General features: G+C 47.9%; 1 protein-coding gene across 1 annotated transcript in view; it reads right to left on the minus strand.

Annotated features, from left to right (window-relative positions):
- cpt1ab (carnitine palmitoyltransferase 1Ab (liver)) overlaps positions 1–16952 on the minus strand; it is a 44016-nt gene that overhangs the window by 6095 nt on the left and 20969 nt on the right. Inside the window, exons 9-16 of the mRNA XM_080545275.1 lie at positions 15710–15794; positions 10198–10393; positions 9174–9362; positions 8207–8312; positions 2877–2993; positions 2544–2708; positions 1065–1196; positions 236–388 (exon numbers count right to left, since the gene is read on the minus strand). Of these exons, the coding sequence (XP_080401401.1) occupies positions 236–388; positions 1065–1196; positions 2544–2708; positions 2877–2993; positions 8207–8312; positions 9174–9362; positions 10198–10393; positions 15710–15794 (1143 nt within the window). The remainder of the gene's footprint in view (positions 1–235; positions 389–1064; positions 1197–2543; positions 2709–2876; positions 2994–8206; positions 8313–9173; positions 9363–10197; positions 10394–15709; positions 15795–16952) is intronic.

Below are 16952 nucleotides of genomic sequence, written 5' to 3' on the forward strand. Positions count from 1 at the left end.
CACACACACACACCATTAGATAGTGTTCATCAAGTCTTCAACAAGAACATATAGGTGCTGAATTACTGTACAGAAGTAATCCAACTACCTTCCTGAGTTACAACAGAGTGCAAGCATTTGATTCTAATCAAATCCCTAACCCTCAGGAAGGGATAGTCCACTCCCAGGTACTATCCATCCCTATCACCCCTAACACCCCATCACCCCTAGCAACCCCCATAACCCCCTCACCCACCTCCTTCAGGAAGGGGGAGTCGACCCCCAGGTACTTGGAGACAACGTAGAGGCAGAAGAGGTGGCGGTCGATGCCCTTCCCGGTCATGGCCAGGCGGTACAGGTTCTGGTGCTGCTCGGCCGCCTCCTTCAGCAGCCGCATGCACTCCTCGTTCTGAGGGCAAGAACAGAGGGATGAGGAGAGGTAGAAGGAAAGAAAGGGAGGGATGACAGGACAGGACAGGTGTAAGTGTCGGTGGGAGTTATTTAACCTTTGTTTATATCCAGGTTACCAGCTCAGTGGTGGCCTTGCGGTTAGAGCGTCCCACCCTGAGATTGGGAGGTCGTGAGTTTGATCCCCGGCCGAGTCATACCAAAGACTATAAAAACGGTACCCGATGCCTCCCTGCTTGGCACTCAGCATTAAGGGTTGGATTGGGGGTAAGACCCTGTGACATACCAGCGTCATGTCCAGGGGGTGTACTTGCACATCGAGCCGCCTCACGCTACGGAAACAGGAGATAGGCTCCTGCCGCCTAAGGGCCATTAGGCTCGAGAACCATCGGTTCTAAAGGCTGCCTACTTACCTTCCTCATACAGGTTAGTCTCATTGAGGTAAAAGAAAATCTCTTCAGGCTACACCTTAACTGTCCCTCCTTAGACCTCTTCATCCCCTCTACCCCCCTGTACAGTTTCTCTACCGTACATAAAATATATTGAACAAATAAATAAATCCTAATTCTTCCTTCGTCAAGCAGTAAGACAGCCAATGGCCCCTGATTGGCTGAGGGTAAAAGCCCCATTCTGACCAATGGACAGGGTGGTTTGGGGGGGTTGTTTGTGCCCCTCACCGTCTCCTTGTTGATCATGGCGCGGACGAAGGCGCAGGTCTGCATGGTGCAGGAGCGCACCGTCTCCGTACGGCCCTCTCTGAACAGGCGCGTCATGGATGCCTCGTAGGTCAGACAGAACTTCCCCTTGTCCTGGAGAGGGAGGGGAGAGGGGGGGAGGGAGGGGAGAGGGGGGAGGGAGGGGAGAGAAAGAGAGGGGGGGGAGGGAGGGGAGAGAAAGAGAGGAGAGAGAGAGAGAGACACAGGACACATGGGAGAGAGACACACACACACACACAGACAGACACACAATTAGCTTCATAACACTGTTACTTTCGATTGTACCAAAGATGTCGTTGGCGATCAACGACAGTTCCTCCATCATGACTAAATATAGTTTAATTTACATCACCTACCCTGTAGTGAGACAGACAGACACCTACCCTGTAGTGAGACAGACACCTACCCTGTAGTTAGACAGACAGACAGACAGACACCTACCCTGTAGTGAGACAGACAGACAGACAGACACCTACCCTGTAGTGAGACAGACAGACAGACACCTACCCTGTAGTGAGACAGACAGACAGACACCTACCCTGTAGTCAGACAGACAGACAGACAGACAGACACCTACCCTGTAGTGAGACAGACAGACAGACACCTACCCTGTAGTGAGACAGACAGACAGACAGACAGACAGACACCTACCCTGTAGTGAGACAGACAGACAGACAGACAGACACCTACCCTGTAGTGAGACAGACAGACACCTATCATGTAGTGAGACAGACAGACACCTATCATGTAGTGAGACAGACAGACAGACACCTACCCTGTAGTTAGACAGACAGACACCTACCCTGTAGTGAGACAGACAGACAGACAGACACCTACCCTGTAGTGAGACAGACAGACAGACAGACACCTACCCTGTAGTGAGACAGACAGACAGACAGACACCTACCCTGTAGTCAGACAGACAGACACCTACCCTGTAGTGAGACAGACAGATAGACAGACACCTACCCTGTAGGGAGACAGACAGACAGACAGACAGACACCTACCCTGTAGTGAGACAGACAGACACCTACCCTGTAGTGAGACAGACAGACAGACACCTACCCTGTAGTGAGACAGACAGACAGACACCTACCCTGTAGTGAGACAGACAGACAGACAGACACCTACCCTGTAGTGAGACAGACAGACAGACAGACACCTACCCTGTAGTGAGACAGACAGACAGACACCTACCCTGTAGTGAGACAGACAGACAGACAGACAGACACCTACCCTGTAGTGAGACAGACAGACAGACAGACAGACACCTACCCTGTAGTGAGACAGACAGACAGACAGACAGACAGACACCTACCCTGTAGTGAGACAGACAGACAGACAGACAGACAGACACCTACCCTGTAGTGAGACAGACAGACAGACAGACAGACAGACACCTACCCTGTAGTGAGACAGACAGACAGACAGACACCTACCCTGTAGTGGGCCAGCTGCAGGGCTATCTGGATGAAGGCGTCTGGACTGGTCTTGCACTTCTTGATCACGCCCTTCCCAAAGATGTCGAAGGGGAAGATGTGTGAGTCCACGTCGTCGGCCAGGGCGGTGGCCAGCTTCAGAGAGCTCTGGATCACATCCTGGCACTGCGGGGTCAGGAGAGAGAGTGGGGAATTTACTTTTACGCCAATACACAAAATCACAGCCACGTGACACTTTGGAAGTGCACCGCTCGCATCGGTGATAGCGGTCGTTCCTCAGAGCTGCCAGCAGGGGGCAGTCACAGTTCAGGTAATAGTGTAGTCCCTTCTCACCTCGACAGGGATGTCCCACTGCAGCTTGTGGGGTCCAGGCAGGTTGGGGTGGGGCTCCCCTCTGCAGTGGCCTTCCTCAGTGTAGCCTAGCTTCAGAGGGTCCATGCACAGGACATGCTGCAACACACACACACACACACACACACAGACACACACACACACACAGACAGAGACACACACAGACAGAGACACACACAGACACACACACACACACACACACACACACACACACAGACACACACACACACACACACACACACACACACACAGTGTTTTAGCCTACAGCTAAGAGATAGATACTACTGACACAAGAGTCACGGTGACACATAATTAGCAGACACCCTTGTGTGTGGCGTTCAATCATTGATGTGATTGGCTGTGCTGTGGTGTGTCACACTCTTTTCACAGCACAGAGACAGCTATGGTGAAAATCACAAATGACCTACTAATGGCAGCCGATTCTGGGCTCTTAAACATACTTGTGCTTCTCGATCTGTGTGCAACCTTTGATACCATCTCACATAACATCCTCCTAGATAGATTAGCCTCCATTGGAATCACTGGCCCCCCCCATGACTGGTTTACATCATACCTCTCTGGCCGCACTCAGTTTGTCCAGCTCAAAAATCTAAAATCACCGCTCACTCCCGTCACCACCGGTGTTCCCCAGGGATGTTCTGGGCCCCCTCCTATTCATAATCTACCTCCTACCCCGTGGCAATATCTTCAGGAAATTCGGACTTCAGTTTCATTGCTACGCAGATGACACCCAACTCTAACTATCCACTAAGCCAAAGTCCACCCTCCCACCCACTGCCCTCTCCGACTGTTCGCTGGAAATCAAATCCTGGTTCTCAACCAACTTCCTAAAACTTAACAGTGATAAAACAGTAGGGATGCTCCGATCTGGATTTTTGGGGCCGATACCGATCACCGATTTTTTTCCTCAAGATCTACCGATACCGATCTTTTTTTAAATACATAACTGTAGGCCTACTGACTGGATAATAGCCTACATATATTTTGCTTTTTAGACAAAAGTCTTGATCCATTAGGCAACAAGCAAACACAGACCCAAGTCAGTCGATATGGCTGTATAAAAGACATCATAAACGTGGCCTTCATGGTTTACATACGCAGGGGTGCAAACTGGCGAAGGACCAAAAAGGTGACACTTTTTTTTTGTCCGTAGATGGTTAGCTCTATCATTAACAGTGGTCTAACAATGATGCGTGTGTAAGTAGCGATGGCCCTGACCGTAACACCCGCATAATTAATGTAAGCAACCTGTTCCTAAATTAATTATGCGGGTTCCTGCAGGTTTCAACAAGTTACATTTAAGACCTTTATAAGAACACTTTTAATAGGTTTTAAGACCTATTGAGCAAGTATTGGTATTAGACTCACATTCATTGATTATTTTCATTAGCAATGCTGGGTGATCTGTTCTGTTGCATATAGAACAATGATAATGTAAGTTACCGTATTTTCCGCACTATAAGGCACACTTAAAAGCCTTTAATTTTCCAAAAAAACGACAGTGCGCCTTATAATCCGGAGCGCATTATATATGGATCAATTGGTTAATTGGTTGATCCATACTGGTTGTACACGGCGCTCAAGGCGCTCTGTCAAAATGTTTCAGTACGGCTGGTAAACTAGAAAGCCGCACCGCTTGCAGCATTACGGTAAGAAGACTAAACAGAGTTTCCGAGGGAACAAAGCGAGATGGCCACAGTTAGAGGACAAACTCGAACAGTGGGTTGTTGAACAGAGAGCAGCAAGTAGAAGCGTCTCTACAGTCACTATTCGAATGAAGGCAACAGCGCTAGCACGGGACATGAACATCGATGAATTTCGAGGCGGTCCTTCTTGGTGCTTTCAACTTGAAGTTTTAAAGTACCCACTCGATATAATAAACAACAGTTTAACGATCACTAAACACTTATAATTTGTGTATTGGATTCATTATTCTCGTTTGCCGGAGGCTACCGGTAAGGGAGGGTTGACTTGTAAACATACTTTCGTTTTAGCTCGTGTTCAAAAGTAAGAACTGTGTGTTCATCTATTTGTGTAGTTATGTGTTTTTAGCATGTCGATGTTCTCCCAGAATGTTGTCATGTTATTAAAATACAGTTTAGACCTTCGTAGCGATGTGTTTTGTTAGCAGCGTTCGTAGCTGTGGCTGCGTTCAGAGTGACTTTTCTCCCATTCAGTGTTTGAGGTGAACCAACATTCAAATACGCCTGTCGTGTTCAATCTTTCTCTGATTTGAATGTATGACACATCATTTGAAAGCTTACAATCTGTAGTTTAAGCATGTGTAAAAACTGAAAAATGACGTTGCACATTTCACCAGGAGCTGTCACATATTGGTTGTTGGTTATAATTGTATAGCCTATTGGTTGTTTTCTGGTGTTGTTTTATTGTTTTGCTCTGTTTGTAGTCTACTTGATGTATTTTTATCAACTGTTAAATCACCACAGCGGTTAATCCACTAATAGAGATAATACTAGATTGAAAATGCCTGTAGCCACTCTAGCTCGTGGTCGCAGCTATTGCGAATTGCTATTCACGCGAGTCAGCTGTGAATCACCACAGGTCCTTGACGCTTGTTGCAAAAATGGATGACGAACGGCTGATACTTGAGGTGGAAAAATATATTTTTTTGACAGTGGAGCAGGTAGAACGTTGACGGTGACAACGCTCAGGTGGAGCATGGACAACGGGAAGTTGACACAACACCGATGGAGAGGTGATGCAACGCAGTAGGTGGAGCTTGGGCGTAACACAACCCAAACGTTTGACAGCAGTATCTTCTATTCTATGCGCCTTATAATCCGGTGCGCCCTGTATATGAAAACAGTTCTAAAATAGGCCATTCATTGAAGGTGCGCCTTATAATCCGGTGCGCCTTATAGTGCGGAAAATACGGTAGCCTACTTTATCAATTCTTGATTCATTTCCATTGCTTCTCAACACAATACTAGATATAATAGCATAAATAACAGAATAAACTCACACACTTACTTACACTGCACTTACTTGCCTGCATACTGAGATATGGCACACACACACACACACACACACACACACACACACACACCTCTCACAGGTACACACACACCTCTCACAGGAGGGCCACACACACACACACACACACCTCTCACAGGTACACACACACCTCTCACAGGTACACACACACCTCTCACAAGAGGGCCACACACACACACACACACACACACACACACACACACACGTACAGCTACACACACACGCTATATTTACTAAAACACACACACTGCTACCACTGCAAGTTTGAAGAAATTATAACTTCACATGCCTACAGTCGAATCGCCTCCTACGGCGATTATCATATCGTGGCCTCTTGTCTTATCATTTCACATGGCAACATATCAGGGTTTTGGGCGCAGCTTAACGTTGTACATTTATTTTATTAGAATGCTCGTCCATTAACCAATGTCACACAAGCAATAAGTGCAAGTTTTGATGTTGTCTCTCACCCGCACGCGTCATATTCCCACGCAGTGGGTCTGGCGACAATAATACATTGTCCGGTCTGACTTTTTAAATAAAAATAAAAGCGATTCTACGCAAGTCTAAAGCACACAGAAGCCATTAAAAAGGTTTCTTTTTAAAGTCTCGCCCTGTGTCTGATCCTGATGTTATAGAAGCACCGTAGCAGCATGGTAGAAGCGAGGTAAAGGGGGACGCGAGACAGTCTAGGGCTGCGTTCGTAAATTCGCTCTGAGAGCGCCGGAGCGCACAATGGGCTCAACGTCATAGAGGGACCAAGTAATTTGATTGGACAAGAGGCATTCCATGAGTGCTGGTCAGATTTCCAGAGCGAATTTACGAACGCAGCCTAGAACTACACCACTCACCGACTCGTTGTTTTTTGTTGTTGTAAAGTACCCACTCAATATAATAAACAACAGTTTAACGATCACTAAATACTTTATGGATTGGATTCACCATTCTCGTTTGCCATAGACTACTGTTTGGTAAGGCTTTTGTAAATATTTTTGTTTTGGGACGTGTTTGTGTTTGGGGCTGTATGATAAAAAAAATACCGCTTCTCTTGAAATCACTCTCCAGCTCCTATGACGCTTTGAGGTCAATGCATAATTTTTTTGGGTGAACTACCGTAATAACCCTAAATGGTTAGAGAGTGCAACGTATCTGCTTTCAGAAACTGTTGGATTTTTTTCGATTGCACATAATAGTTCAAGAATTACGATAGTTTGAACGAACCCTGTAAAATCCTGTTGAGAAGTAACGTTTTCCCACAATAAAATAACTTAAAAGATCGGCTTTTGCGATCGGCCATTTTTGCCGATCACCGATCGAGTCATTTGGAGTGAAATCGGCCGATTTAAATCGGTGGCCGATAAATCGGAGCATCCCTATAAAACAGAGGTTCTCCTCGTTGGCACTAAATCCACCTTAGCTAAACCTCACAGCTTCTCCTTTACCATTGAACCATACCATACCAACTCCACAGTCTCCCCTTCCCCTCAGGTTAAGAGTCTGGGTGTCGTCCTGGACAGCACATTATCTTTCGAATCACACATCAACAATGTCACTCGGTCTGCATATTTCCACCTAAGCAACATTAATCGTCTCCGTCCATCACTTACACCCTCCAGCACCGCCATTCTTGTCCATGCCCTGGTCACATCCTGTATAGACTACTGCAATGCCATCCTCTTTGGTCTCCCACACAAATGTCTCCATAAACTTCAACTGGTCCAGAACTCACCTGCACTAGAACTCATTACTAGAACTCCCTCCATTGACCATAACACTCCAGTTCTCCAACAACTTCACTGGCTCCCCATTAAATTCCGTATTCATTTTAAGATTCTCCTTCTCACCTTTAAGGCTCTCCATAACCTAGCACCCTCAAACCTCTCTGAACTCCTTCTTAGTCACACTCCCTCCCGTAGTCTCAGATCTCCTCTGCCAACCAACTTGTCATCCCTTCTGCCCACCTGACTACTATGGGATCTAGAGCCTTTAGCCGTTCTGCTCCCCGCCTCTGGAACTCTCTGCCACCTAACATACGTAATATTGACACTCTCTCCACTTTCAAATCCAGTCTTAAAACACACCTTTTCACAATGGCTTACTTGGTTTGATCTGCTGTATTTTGTTTGTTGTTATATCTGACTTTGCTGTTTTATCTCACTTTGCTTTGTTGACTATGATGTTTTGATATGTGGTTTTACCTACAGTATGTAAGGTGTCCTTGAGAGCCTTGAAAGGCGCCCATAAATAAAATGTATTATTATTATTATTATTCTTACCTCCCAGAGATGGCCTATGATTGGTGCGTCCGCCCAGGCGTGCTCGGCGTTCAGGCCCATGGTGCCGTTCTTGAAGACGATGAGGTTGAAGGACTTGTCAAACCATCTGAAGACAGGAAGACAACATAGTCCACGTTTATGAGAGCGCCGTATTCAGTCATACAGATGTCAGGTTCGGGTTACTTTATTTGACTGACATATTGTCATGCATTCAACTGTTGGAAATTTGGTATTTCTGCTCTAGGCGCAGGGTCAGACATATTCGGCGCCCCTGTAGCAATTAGGGGTTAAGTGCCTTGCTCAAGGGCACATGCAAGCTCCCTCCCGAGGCGGGGATTTGTTTTGCAGTAAACGAGTCATCCATGTTGACACATATTTACAACACAGACAGTAGACAAACAAAATAAAAGTACTAGAAGTAAAAGAAAAAGAAAACAATGAAATAATCTGTGCAATGTTGCTACGGCTTGTTTATCTGAGTGACGGCTGCTGGAACAAAGGTATTTTTATACCGCTTTGTTCTGCACTTGGGACTATAAACCTTCACCCGGAAGGGAGAAGCTGAAAGTCTACCGTGTAAAGTGGAGAGTCGTCATTTAAAATGGACCCAGGGACACTGGGTTAAGCTGTCACTCACCAATCAGCCGACTAGACTATTTGACCATTTCTTCTTAAAGGATAGGTTTCCGAACCATGACACCAAAGAAAGAAATGACCACTATATAGCCTACATGTCATATGTCATGATTGCTATGTAGCCTATGTGCCAGATGTCATGACCTTTATGTAGCCTACATGTCAGATGTCATGACCTCTATGTAGCCTACATGTCAGATGTCATGACCTCTATGTAGCCTACATGTCAGCTGTCATGACCTCTATGTAGCCTACATGTCAGATGTCATGACTGCTCTGTAGTCTACTGTATGTAGTCTGTGTGTCCTCAGGCTTGGTTCTACAGACTCACCTGTCATTGCACTTTCCGTGGAGGAGGGACTTGGCGTAGCTGTCCAAAGACTTGACTGGGTTGTCTGCATCGAAGGCTTGCTCCGACTCGTCCAGGGTTACGCAGAAGGCGGCCTTCTCGATGGCGTCCAGCGACGACTTGTTCCTCCCTTTGCTGAAGTACTTGTCGCGTGCGTTCGCCCACGGTGTCCTGGTGGGGCGTGGCCGGCGTTCAAAGGACAGAAAACAAGAAACCGATCAGGACGATGGATCGGCGTGAGTCCCATCAAGCTCCATTCTCACTGAATCGCGGAAAGTCTTTTCTGTTTTCCGTGAGGTACGAAGGAAAGACTTTGGAGATTCTGCCTTTGCGTTTACAGCAGACACGTGGGTCAAATCTCGCAAAGTCTTTCGTTGACTCCTCGCGTCCTCACCGTCTTCTCAAACCCCATTGGAGAAGAAGATCTGAAGGGAGGAGCCTGGGACCTTCTCCTCCAATGGGGTTTCCCTTCGTTGAGAAGGAAGCGAGGAGAGAGGACGAGAGGAATCAAAAGAAAGACTTGTGACATGTGACCAATGTGTCCTGCTGCGACACAAAGGCACAATCTCCAAAGTCTCTCCTTGATGCCTCACGTCCTCTCTGCTCACCTGGTCTCAAGGAAAGGCCTTTGAGATTTAACCATGGAACGTTCGTACTTCACGAAGAAACCTGACAACATGGACTGACTTATTCCAAAGCGCTTTACCATAGCCTCTCATTTCACCCATTCACTCACAAATGGCGGCAAGCTACCGTGCAAGGTGCCGGCCCGCTCATTGGGAGCAATTTTGGGGGCCCAAGGACACAGACATGTGACCATGTCAGCGGGGGTCGAACCGCTGATCTGCCGACCTTGCGATCGTTAGACGCCGGCTCTACCTCCTGCGCCACAGACGCCCCCCCCACATTGTCTGATCTCCCTTTCATCTCATCTCAGGGATCCTAAACCAACAAACATTTTTGTTGCACATCGACATCCACTTCCTGTCCCGTGCGCCCCACCCACCTCTCGCCGGCGGTGAGCGCGGCCAGCGCCTCTTCTCCGGGTTGCGGCTCCGACCCGTCCGCCAGGATCCTCTCCATCTGCTGCTCGATCTCCCGCGGCAACAGCAGGCGTCCGTCATAGAACACCCACACCTTAAAGAAACGCCCCTTATGGTACACGGCGATGTGCTTACTGTTGTTCACGTGCTGAATGACATCTGAAGGGGGGGGGGCGGAGAGAGAGAGAGAGGGAGAGAAAGAAAGATGGAAAAGTGTGGGGGGATTTGCGCAAGGATAAGCAGGCTTGTATATAACCACGCCTGTAAACACCGTAACCATAGATACCATTAGGATAAGGAGGATGTCACTGGTAAACACCGTAACCATAGATACCATTAAGGTAAGGAGGATGTCACTGGTAAAAGCTCTCATGGGAGCAAGAAGGGAGGGCGGAACTGAAGAGGAGACAGGAATTTCACAGAGTTTTACAGCATAAAGACAGGGGTTGGACTTGGATGTTGTCGAATTAGCACAGTATCGATGGAACAGTAATTTATATAATTGATTTCAATTAATTGACTGAAAATTACAAAAGCATGTCTGGGTTATCCTTATGATAAAAACTCTGTGAAATACCACCAAAGCACCATATACTGGACATTTGAAAAGTCAACATTAATTGATCATATATTTTGGAGGCAGCTGATTTTCTTATTCAAGTGAACACTTTTCACAGGACATTCAGTTTGAATAAGAAAACGACAAAAAGGGGGGCTTGTTCATTGGACCTAAGAACTAAAGCAGACCGACAAAGACAAGCAGGTGGGAGGGGGGATGGAACGTGGCAATGAATTTCGGGGAGGTCCAAACGGTTGTTTGAGGAGCACCACTTCTAAACATGTTATTACCACTTCTAAACATGTTATTACCACTTCTAAACATGTTATTACCACTTTATAAACATGTCAATTACCGATGAACATGCTGATCAGTTAATCGTTCTTCTCTGCGACAGAAACGTCACGGTGGTGCTCAGAGTGGTCAAACAAGCGTTTGGCCGTTTAGGGGGGGGGATGGAGGAAGGGGAGGGGACAGGCTATGTTAGGGTCACTTCCCTTGGAGCTTTGGCCCAAACACAACACCTTGCTCTCAGGGGGGTATTCCATCAACGTCGCTAAAGGACAATCCAGGCTTTTTGATAAGTCTCACGAGAGCCTGGATTGTCCTCTAGCGACATTGATGGAATACCCCCCAGGTAACACCTTGCTCCCAGGTAACACCTTGCACCCAGGTAGCGTATGTATGCTTACTATAACTTGTACTTTTCAGTAACTTCCTCTCAATTTGGGGATATGTGGATCGGAGGTAGCCTGGGACTCATTAACGCTATATTGTAGCTTTGACGAAGCTGCCTGAAGCAGAAACACTAATTTTAGGTGATAAAAACAATAATGTCTGACATTTAAGCATTTGATAATATCGATAAATCCGTTCATGTCATACATTTATATTTAACTTCTTGAGAGTAAAATGTTTCCGTACACAATCTCCAGAGAGCCCCCACACAACATGGACCGTGTCATCAGAGTATACACTTCATACTGATACAGAATCATGACTAGACACTCCAAATGAGTAAGAAAGAGTTTTTTTTAAATCTCCATTCCGTTAATTTCGAGGCGGAACGTTAGTCCATGCAACAGGAGTCCTCTATGGACAGATCATGTTCATGCTGGTTATTATAAATAATAAGACAATGGATTTTCACATCATCAGGATCAACTGACGTCCAAACAGGGTTTTAAAAGGCACACAGACAGAAGCCCTACTCATGTACAGTGGGTTCGGAAAGTATTCAGACCCCCTTAAATCTTTCACTCTTTGTCATATTGCAGCCATTTGCTAAAATCAATTAATTTCATTTTTTCCCTCGTTCATGCACACACAGCACCCAATATTGTCAGAAAAACACAGACTTGTAGACATTTTTGCAGATTTATTACAAAATAAACACTGAAATATCACATGGCCATAAGTATTCAGACCCTTTGCTGTGACACTTGTATATTTAACTCAGGTGCTGTCCAACTCTTCTGATCATCCTTGAGATGGGCCTACACCTTCCTTGGAGTCCAGCTGTGCTTAAATATATAGATTGGACATGATTGGGAAAAGCACACACCTGTCAATAGAAGACCTTACAGCTCACAGTGTAAAGTCAGAGCAAATGAGAATCATGAGGTCGAAGGAACTGACTGAAGAGCTGAGAGACAGAATTGTGGCAAGGCACAGATCTGGCCGAGGCTACAAAAAAATGTCTGTTGCACTTAAGGTTCCTAAGAGCACAGTGGCCTCCATAATCCTTAAATGGAAGAAGTTTGGGATGACCAGGACTCTTCCTCGAACTGGCCGTCCGGCCAAACTGAGCATCCGGGGGAGAAGAGCCTTGGTGAGAGAGGTAAAGAAGAACCCAAAGATCACTCTGGCTGAGCTCCAGAGATGCAGCGGGGAGATGGGACAAAGTTCTAGAAAGACAACCATCACTGCAGCCCTCCATCAGTCGGGGCTTTATGGCAGAGTGGCCCGACGGAAGCCTCTTCTCAGTGCAAAACACATGAAAGCCCGCATCGAGTTTGCCAAAAAACACCTGAAGGACTCCCAGACTCTGAGAAATAAAATTCTCTGGTCTGATGAGACCAGAATCGAACTTTTTGGTCTTAATTCTAAGCGGTATGTGTGGACAACACCTGGCACTGCTCATCACCTGCCTAATACCATCCCTACAGTGAAGCATGGGGGTGGCAGCATCATGCTGTGGGGGTGTTTTTCAGCTGCAGGGACAGGACGACTGGTTGCAATTGAAGGAAAGATGAATGCAGCCAAGTACATTGATATCCTGGACAAAAACCTTTTCCAGAGTGTTCACGACCTCAGAATGGGCCGAAGGTTCACCTTCCAACAAGACAATGATCCCAAGCACACAGCTAAAATAACGAAGGAGTGGTTTCAGAACAACTCTGTGAATGTTCTTGAATGGCCGAGCCAGAGTCCTGACATAAATCCAATTGAGCATCTCTGGAGAGACCTGAAGATGGCTGTCCACCAACGTTCACCATCCAACCTGACAGAACTGGAGAGGATCTGCAAGGAGGAATGGCAAAAGATCCCCAAATCCAGGTGTGAAAAACTTGTTGGATCATTCCCAAGAAGACTCGTGGCTGTATTGGCTCATAAAGGTGCTTCTACTCAATACAGAGCAAAGGGTCTGAATACTTATGGCCATGTGATATTTCAGTGTTTATTTTGTAATAAATCTGCAAAAATGTCTACAAGTCTGTGTTTTTCTGACAATATTGGGTGCTGTGTGTGCATGAACGAGGAAAGAAATGAAATTAACTGATTTTAGCAAATGGCTGCAATATGACAAAGAGTGAAAAATGTAAGGGGGTCTGAATACTTTCCGAACCCACTGTATATTAGAATAGAACACTGCTTAAGTGTTACTACAAATGACTTAACACTCAACAGTTCCTACAGAGGACTTAAGTCTTTTTACTACTACTACTGCTGCTGCTACTACTACCGTACTACTACTACTACTACTACTACTACTACTACTACACTAAATTCAATTGAACGTGAGGCATTTATGCGAAGAGAGTGTGCTGTTTTGACTCGCAATGGTATGAATGTCGTAAAAGTCAGGTTCATTGGAGGACAGGACTAGACCGGATCAGTGAGGTTACTTCTGTTCCTCCTGACTGAACTTAGAACTTCCTGGTAAACCCCCGTTCATGGCACACGCCTCAAGGTAACTTCCTTGTAGCTCTTATCACCCAATGGCTGTCTGCCATCTCAGCAATCATTCATGGATCAAAAACAAGTGTGTAAGCGTCCTAGTAGGGGTGTGTCAGGAACGTTCGCTCACCAGGGGAGGCAGATATCGGACGACGGGCTCATTGGAATGAACAGAATGAGGAAAGTTATCAAACGAGTGTACACGCATTACAAACAGTCCGTCCTCTGATGTCTTCTTCCACCGTAGTTCACTCACATTTCTAATTTAATCTTCTAAAGGCTATAATTATACAATGTAAGTTTATATCATCTGGCAAACCTACCATACAGTATATCTAACAACATCTTTCGGGTGCCAAACTCAAGCAGCTCTCTAACCATCTGACTGACTACAGTCATCCCAAACAAACAACACATTTCAAAAAAATACTCATTTGGGTACCTAAATAAGTAACTAAATTACAAGCCTAGCACAGTTAATGTTCAAGCCTTACTCCACTCAAAACACCTTTCAATTATGAATAACTTACACTACATAATGCCCTGAGCCTTACTGACATGCACACTGCAAGTCTTCACCATGTGTACACGCCCACATGCAGTATTATTATCATCACCATATATCGTTCAAATCCTTCATTAATTAATTAATCTTAAATTATCAGAAAAAAGTTGCCAAAAAAATGTGAGGAGGGAGGGAGGGAGGGTTGGAGGAGTTGGGGAAGGAGGAGGAAGAGGGAGGGAGGGAGGGGGTTGGAGGAGTAGGGGGAGGAGGGAGGGAGGGGGAGGTGGAGGGAGGGAGGGGGTTGGAGGAGTAGGGGGAGGGGGGAGGGGGGAGGAGGGGGAGGTGGAGGAGGGAGGGAGGGAGGGGGGTTGGAGGAGTAGGGGGAGGGGGGAGGGAGGGAGGGAGGGAGGGGGGTTGGAAGAGTAGGGGGAGGAGGGAGGGGGTTGGAGGAGTAGGGGGAGGAGGGAGGGGGGAGGAGGAGTAGGGGGAGGAGGGAGGGAGGGAGGGGGAGGTGGAGGGAGGGAGGGGGTTGGAGGAGTAGGGGGAGGGGGGAGGGAGGGAGGGGGTTGGAGGAGTAGGGGGAGGAGGGAGGGAGGGGGTTGGAGGAGTAGGGGGAGGAGGGAGGGGGTTGGAGGAGTAGGGGGAGGAGGGAGGGGGAGGGAGGAGTAGGGGGAGGAGGGAGGGGGTTGGAGGAGTAGGGGGAGGTGGAGGGAGGGAGGGGGGTTGGAAGAGTAGGGGGAGGAGGGAGGGAGGAGTAGGGAGGGAGGGAGGGGGTTGGAGGAGTAGGGGGAGGAGGGAGGGAGGAGTAGGGAGGGAGGGAGGGGGTTGGAGGAGTAGGGGGAGGAGGGAGGGGGTTGGAGGAGTAGGGGGAGGAGGGAGGGGGTTGGAGGAGTAGGGGGAGGTGGAGGGAGGGAGGGGGGTTGGAAGAGTAGGGGGAGGAGGGAGGGAGGGGGAGGTGGAGGGAGGGAGGGGGGTTGGAAGAGTAGGGAGGGAGGGAGGGAGGGGGAGGGAGGGAGGGGGTTGGAGGAGTAGGGGGAGGAGGGAGGGAGGGGGAGGTGGAGGGAGGGAGGGGGTTTGGAAGAGTAGGGGAGGGAGGAGAAGGAGGAGGGAGGGAGGGGGGGTTTGAAGAGTAGGGGAGGGAGGAGAAGGAGGAGGAGGAGGGAGGGAGGGGGGGTTTGAAGAGTAGGGGAGGGAGGAGGAGGAGGAGAAGGCGGCGCCACTAAGACTCTACCTGTGTCTACCCCTGGGGTGCGACTGGTGTTGAACATACGCTCGTATTGGGAGGAGCACATGGGGATAGTGTTTAGGAGCATGAGCTGAAAAGCAAGAAGGGGAGGAGGAGGAGAGTCACAACACAGAGAGATGATGACACACTACCTCTCTCTACACCTCCACCCACCGGAGAGCAGGAGGCACACCTAGGGGAAGGGGGGGATGAAGAGTGAGAGGAGGAGGAGGAAGGATGGATGAAGATCGGCTTGATGTAGAGCAGACAGGTGTGTGGGGCGGGCGGTTCAGAAGGCTGCCAGGATTGAAGGGTGTGTCTGGAAACTAGCAGCCCCACAGTCTCAATGTCAGCAGCGAGGGCCCGAAAGAGCTGCATGATTGCGTTCGTTAGGAACAGCGTTCATTAGCAACCCTCCAAAACTTGTGATATTAACTGTCGAATGTTATCTAACATACGTTGGAGCGAAGTTCGACATCATTTTGGGAAAAACAGCCAATGAGAACAGTTTTCTAATAAAGGCCTGTGCTGGTTGACACTAAGGCTGGGGGGGGAGGGGAGGGGGGAGTCAGGGATTTCCTGTTCCTGACAGCTGGGGGGAGGGGGGGGTTGTGACGGGGGGTGGCAGGGGTCAGCGGGGGGGTGCAGCAGTGCCCTCCTCTTACCTGTCTCCTCCCCGGGCACGCGGGAGGTGTTAAACATCCGCTCCCACTGAGCCGAGCACAGAGGAACCTTGTTGGCCAGCAAGTATATCTAACGCAGCGTCCGAGAGCGGAGGGACAAAACAGCAGATACAAGGTTTACCATGGGGGGTGTGTGTGTGTGTGTGTGGGGGGGGGGGGGGTAGAGATGTGGGAGGGAGTGTGTTTTGAGGGGTATTTTGTGTGTGTGAGGATGTGTTTGTAAGATATTGTGTGTGTGTGAGTGAGTGAGAACGTCAGTGTGTTTTGGCGGTATTTTTTATGTGTGTGAGGATGTTGTGTTTGTAGGTTTATGTGAGTGTTTATATGTTTATAAATGTGTGTGAGTGTGTGTAAAGTAGATGTGCGTTAAAGCATCATGCACAGGGGTTGAGGAGGAGGCAGGAACAGAGAGGGGGAGAGAGAGAGAGAGAGAGAGAGAGAGAGGGAGGGAGGTAGGAGGGAGGGGAGATACAGAGTCAAGAAATCACGTCAGCACATCAAAACACAGCATCCAAACAGCTATGCTCTCTGGTTGTAGTCATAGCTGTTCCTGCAGTAGTAGAAGC

The sequence above is a fragment of the Nansenia antarctica genome, assembly GCF_963989245.1.
Source record: "Nansenia antarctica genome assembly, chromosome: 14".
In the NCBI taxonomy this organism is placed as follows: Eukaryota; Metazoa; Chordata; class Actinopteri; order Argentiniformes; family Microstomatidae; genus Nansenia; species Nansenia antarctica.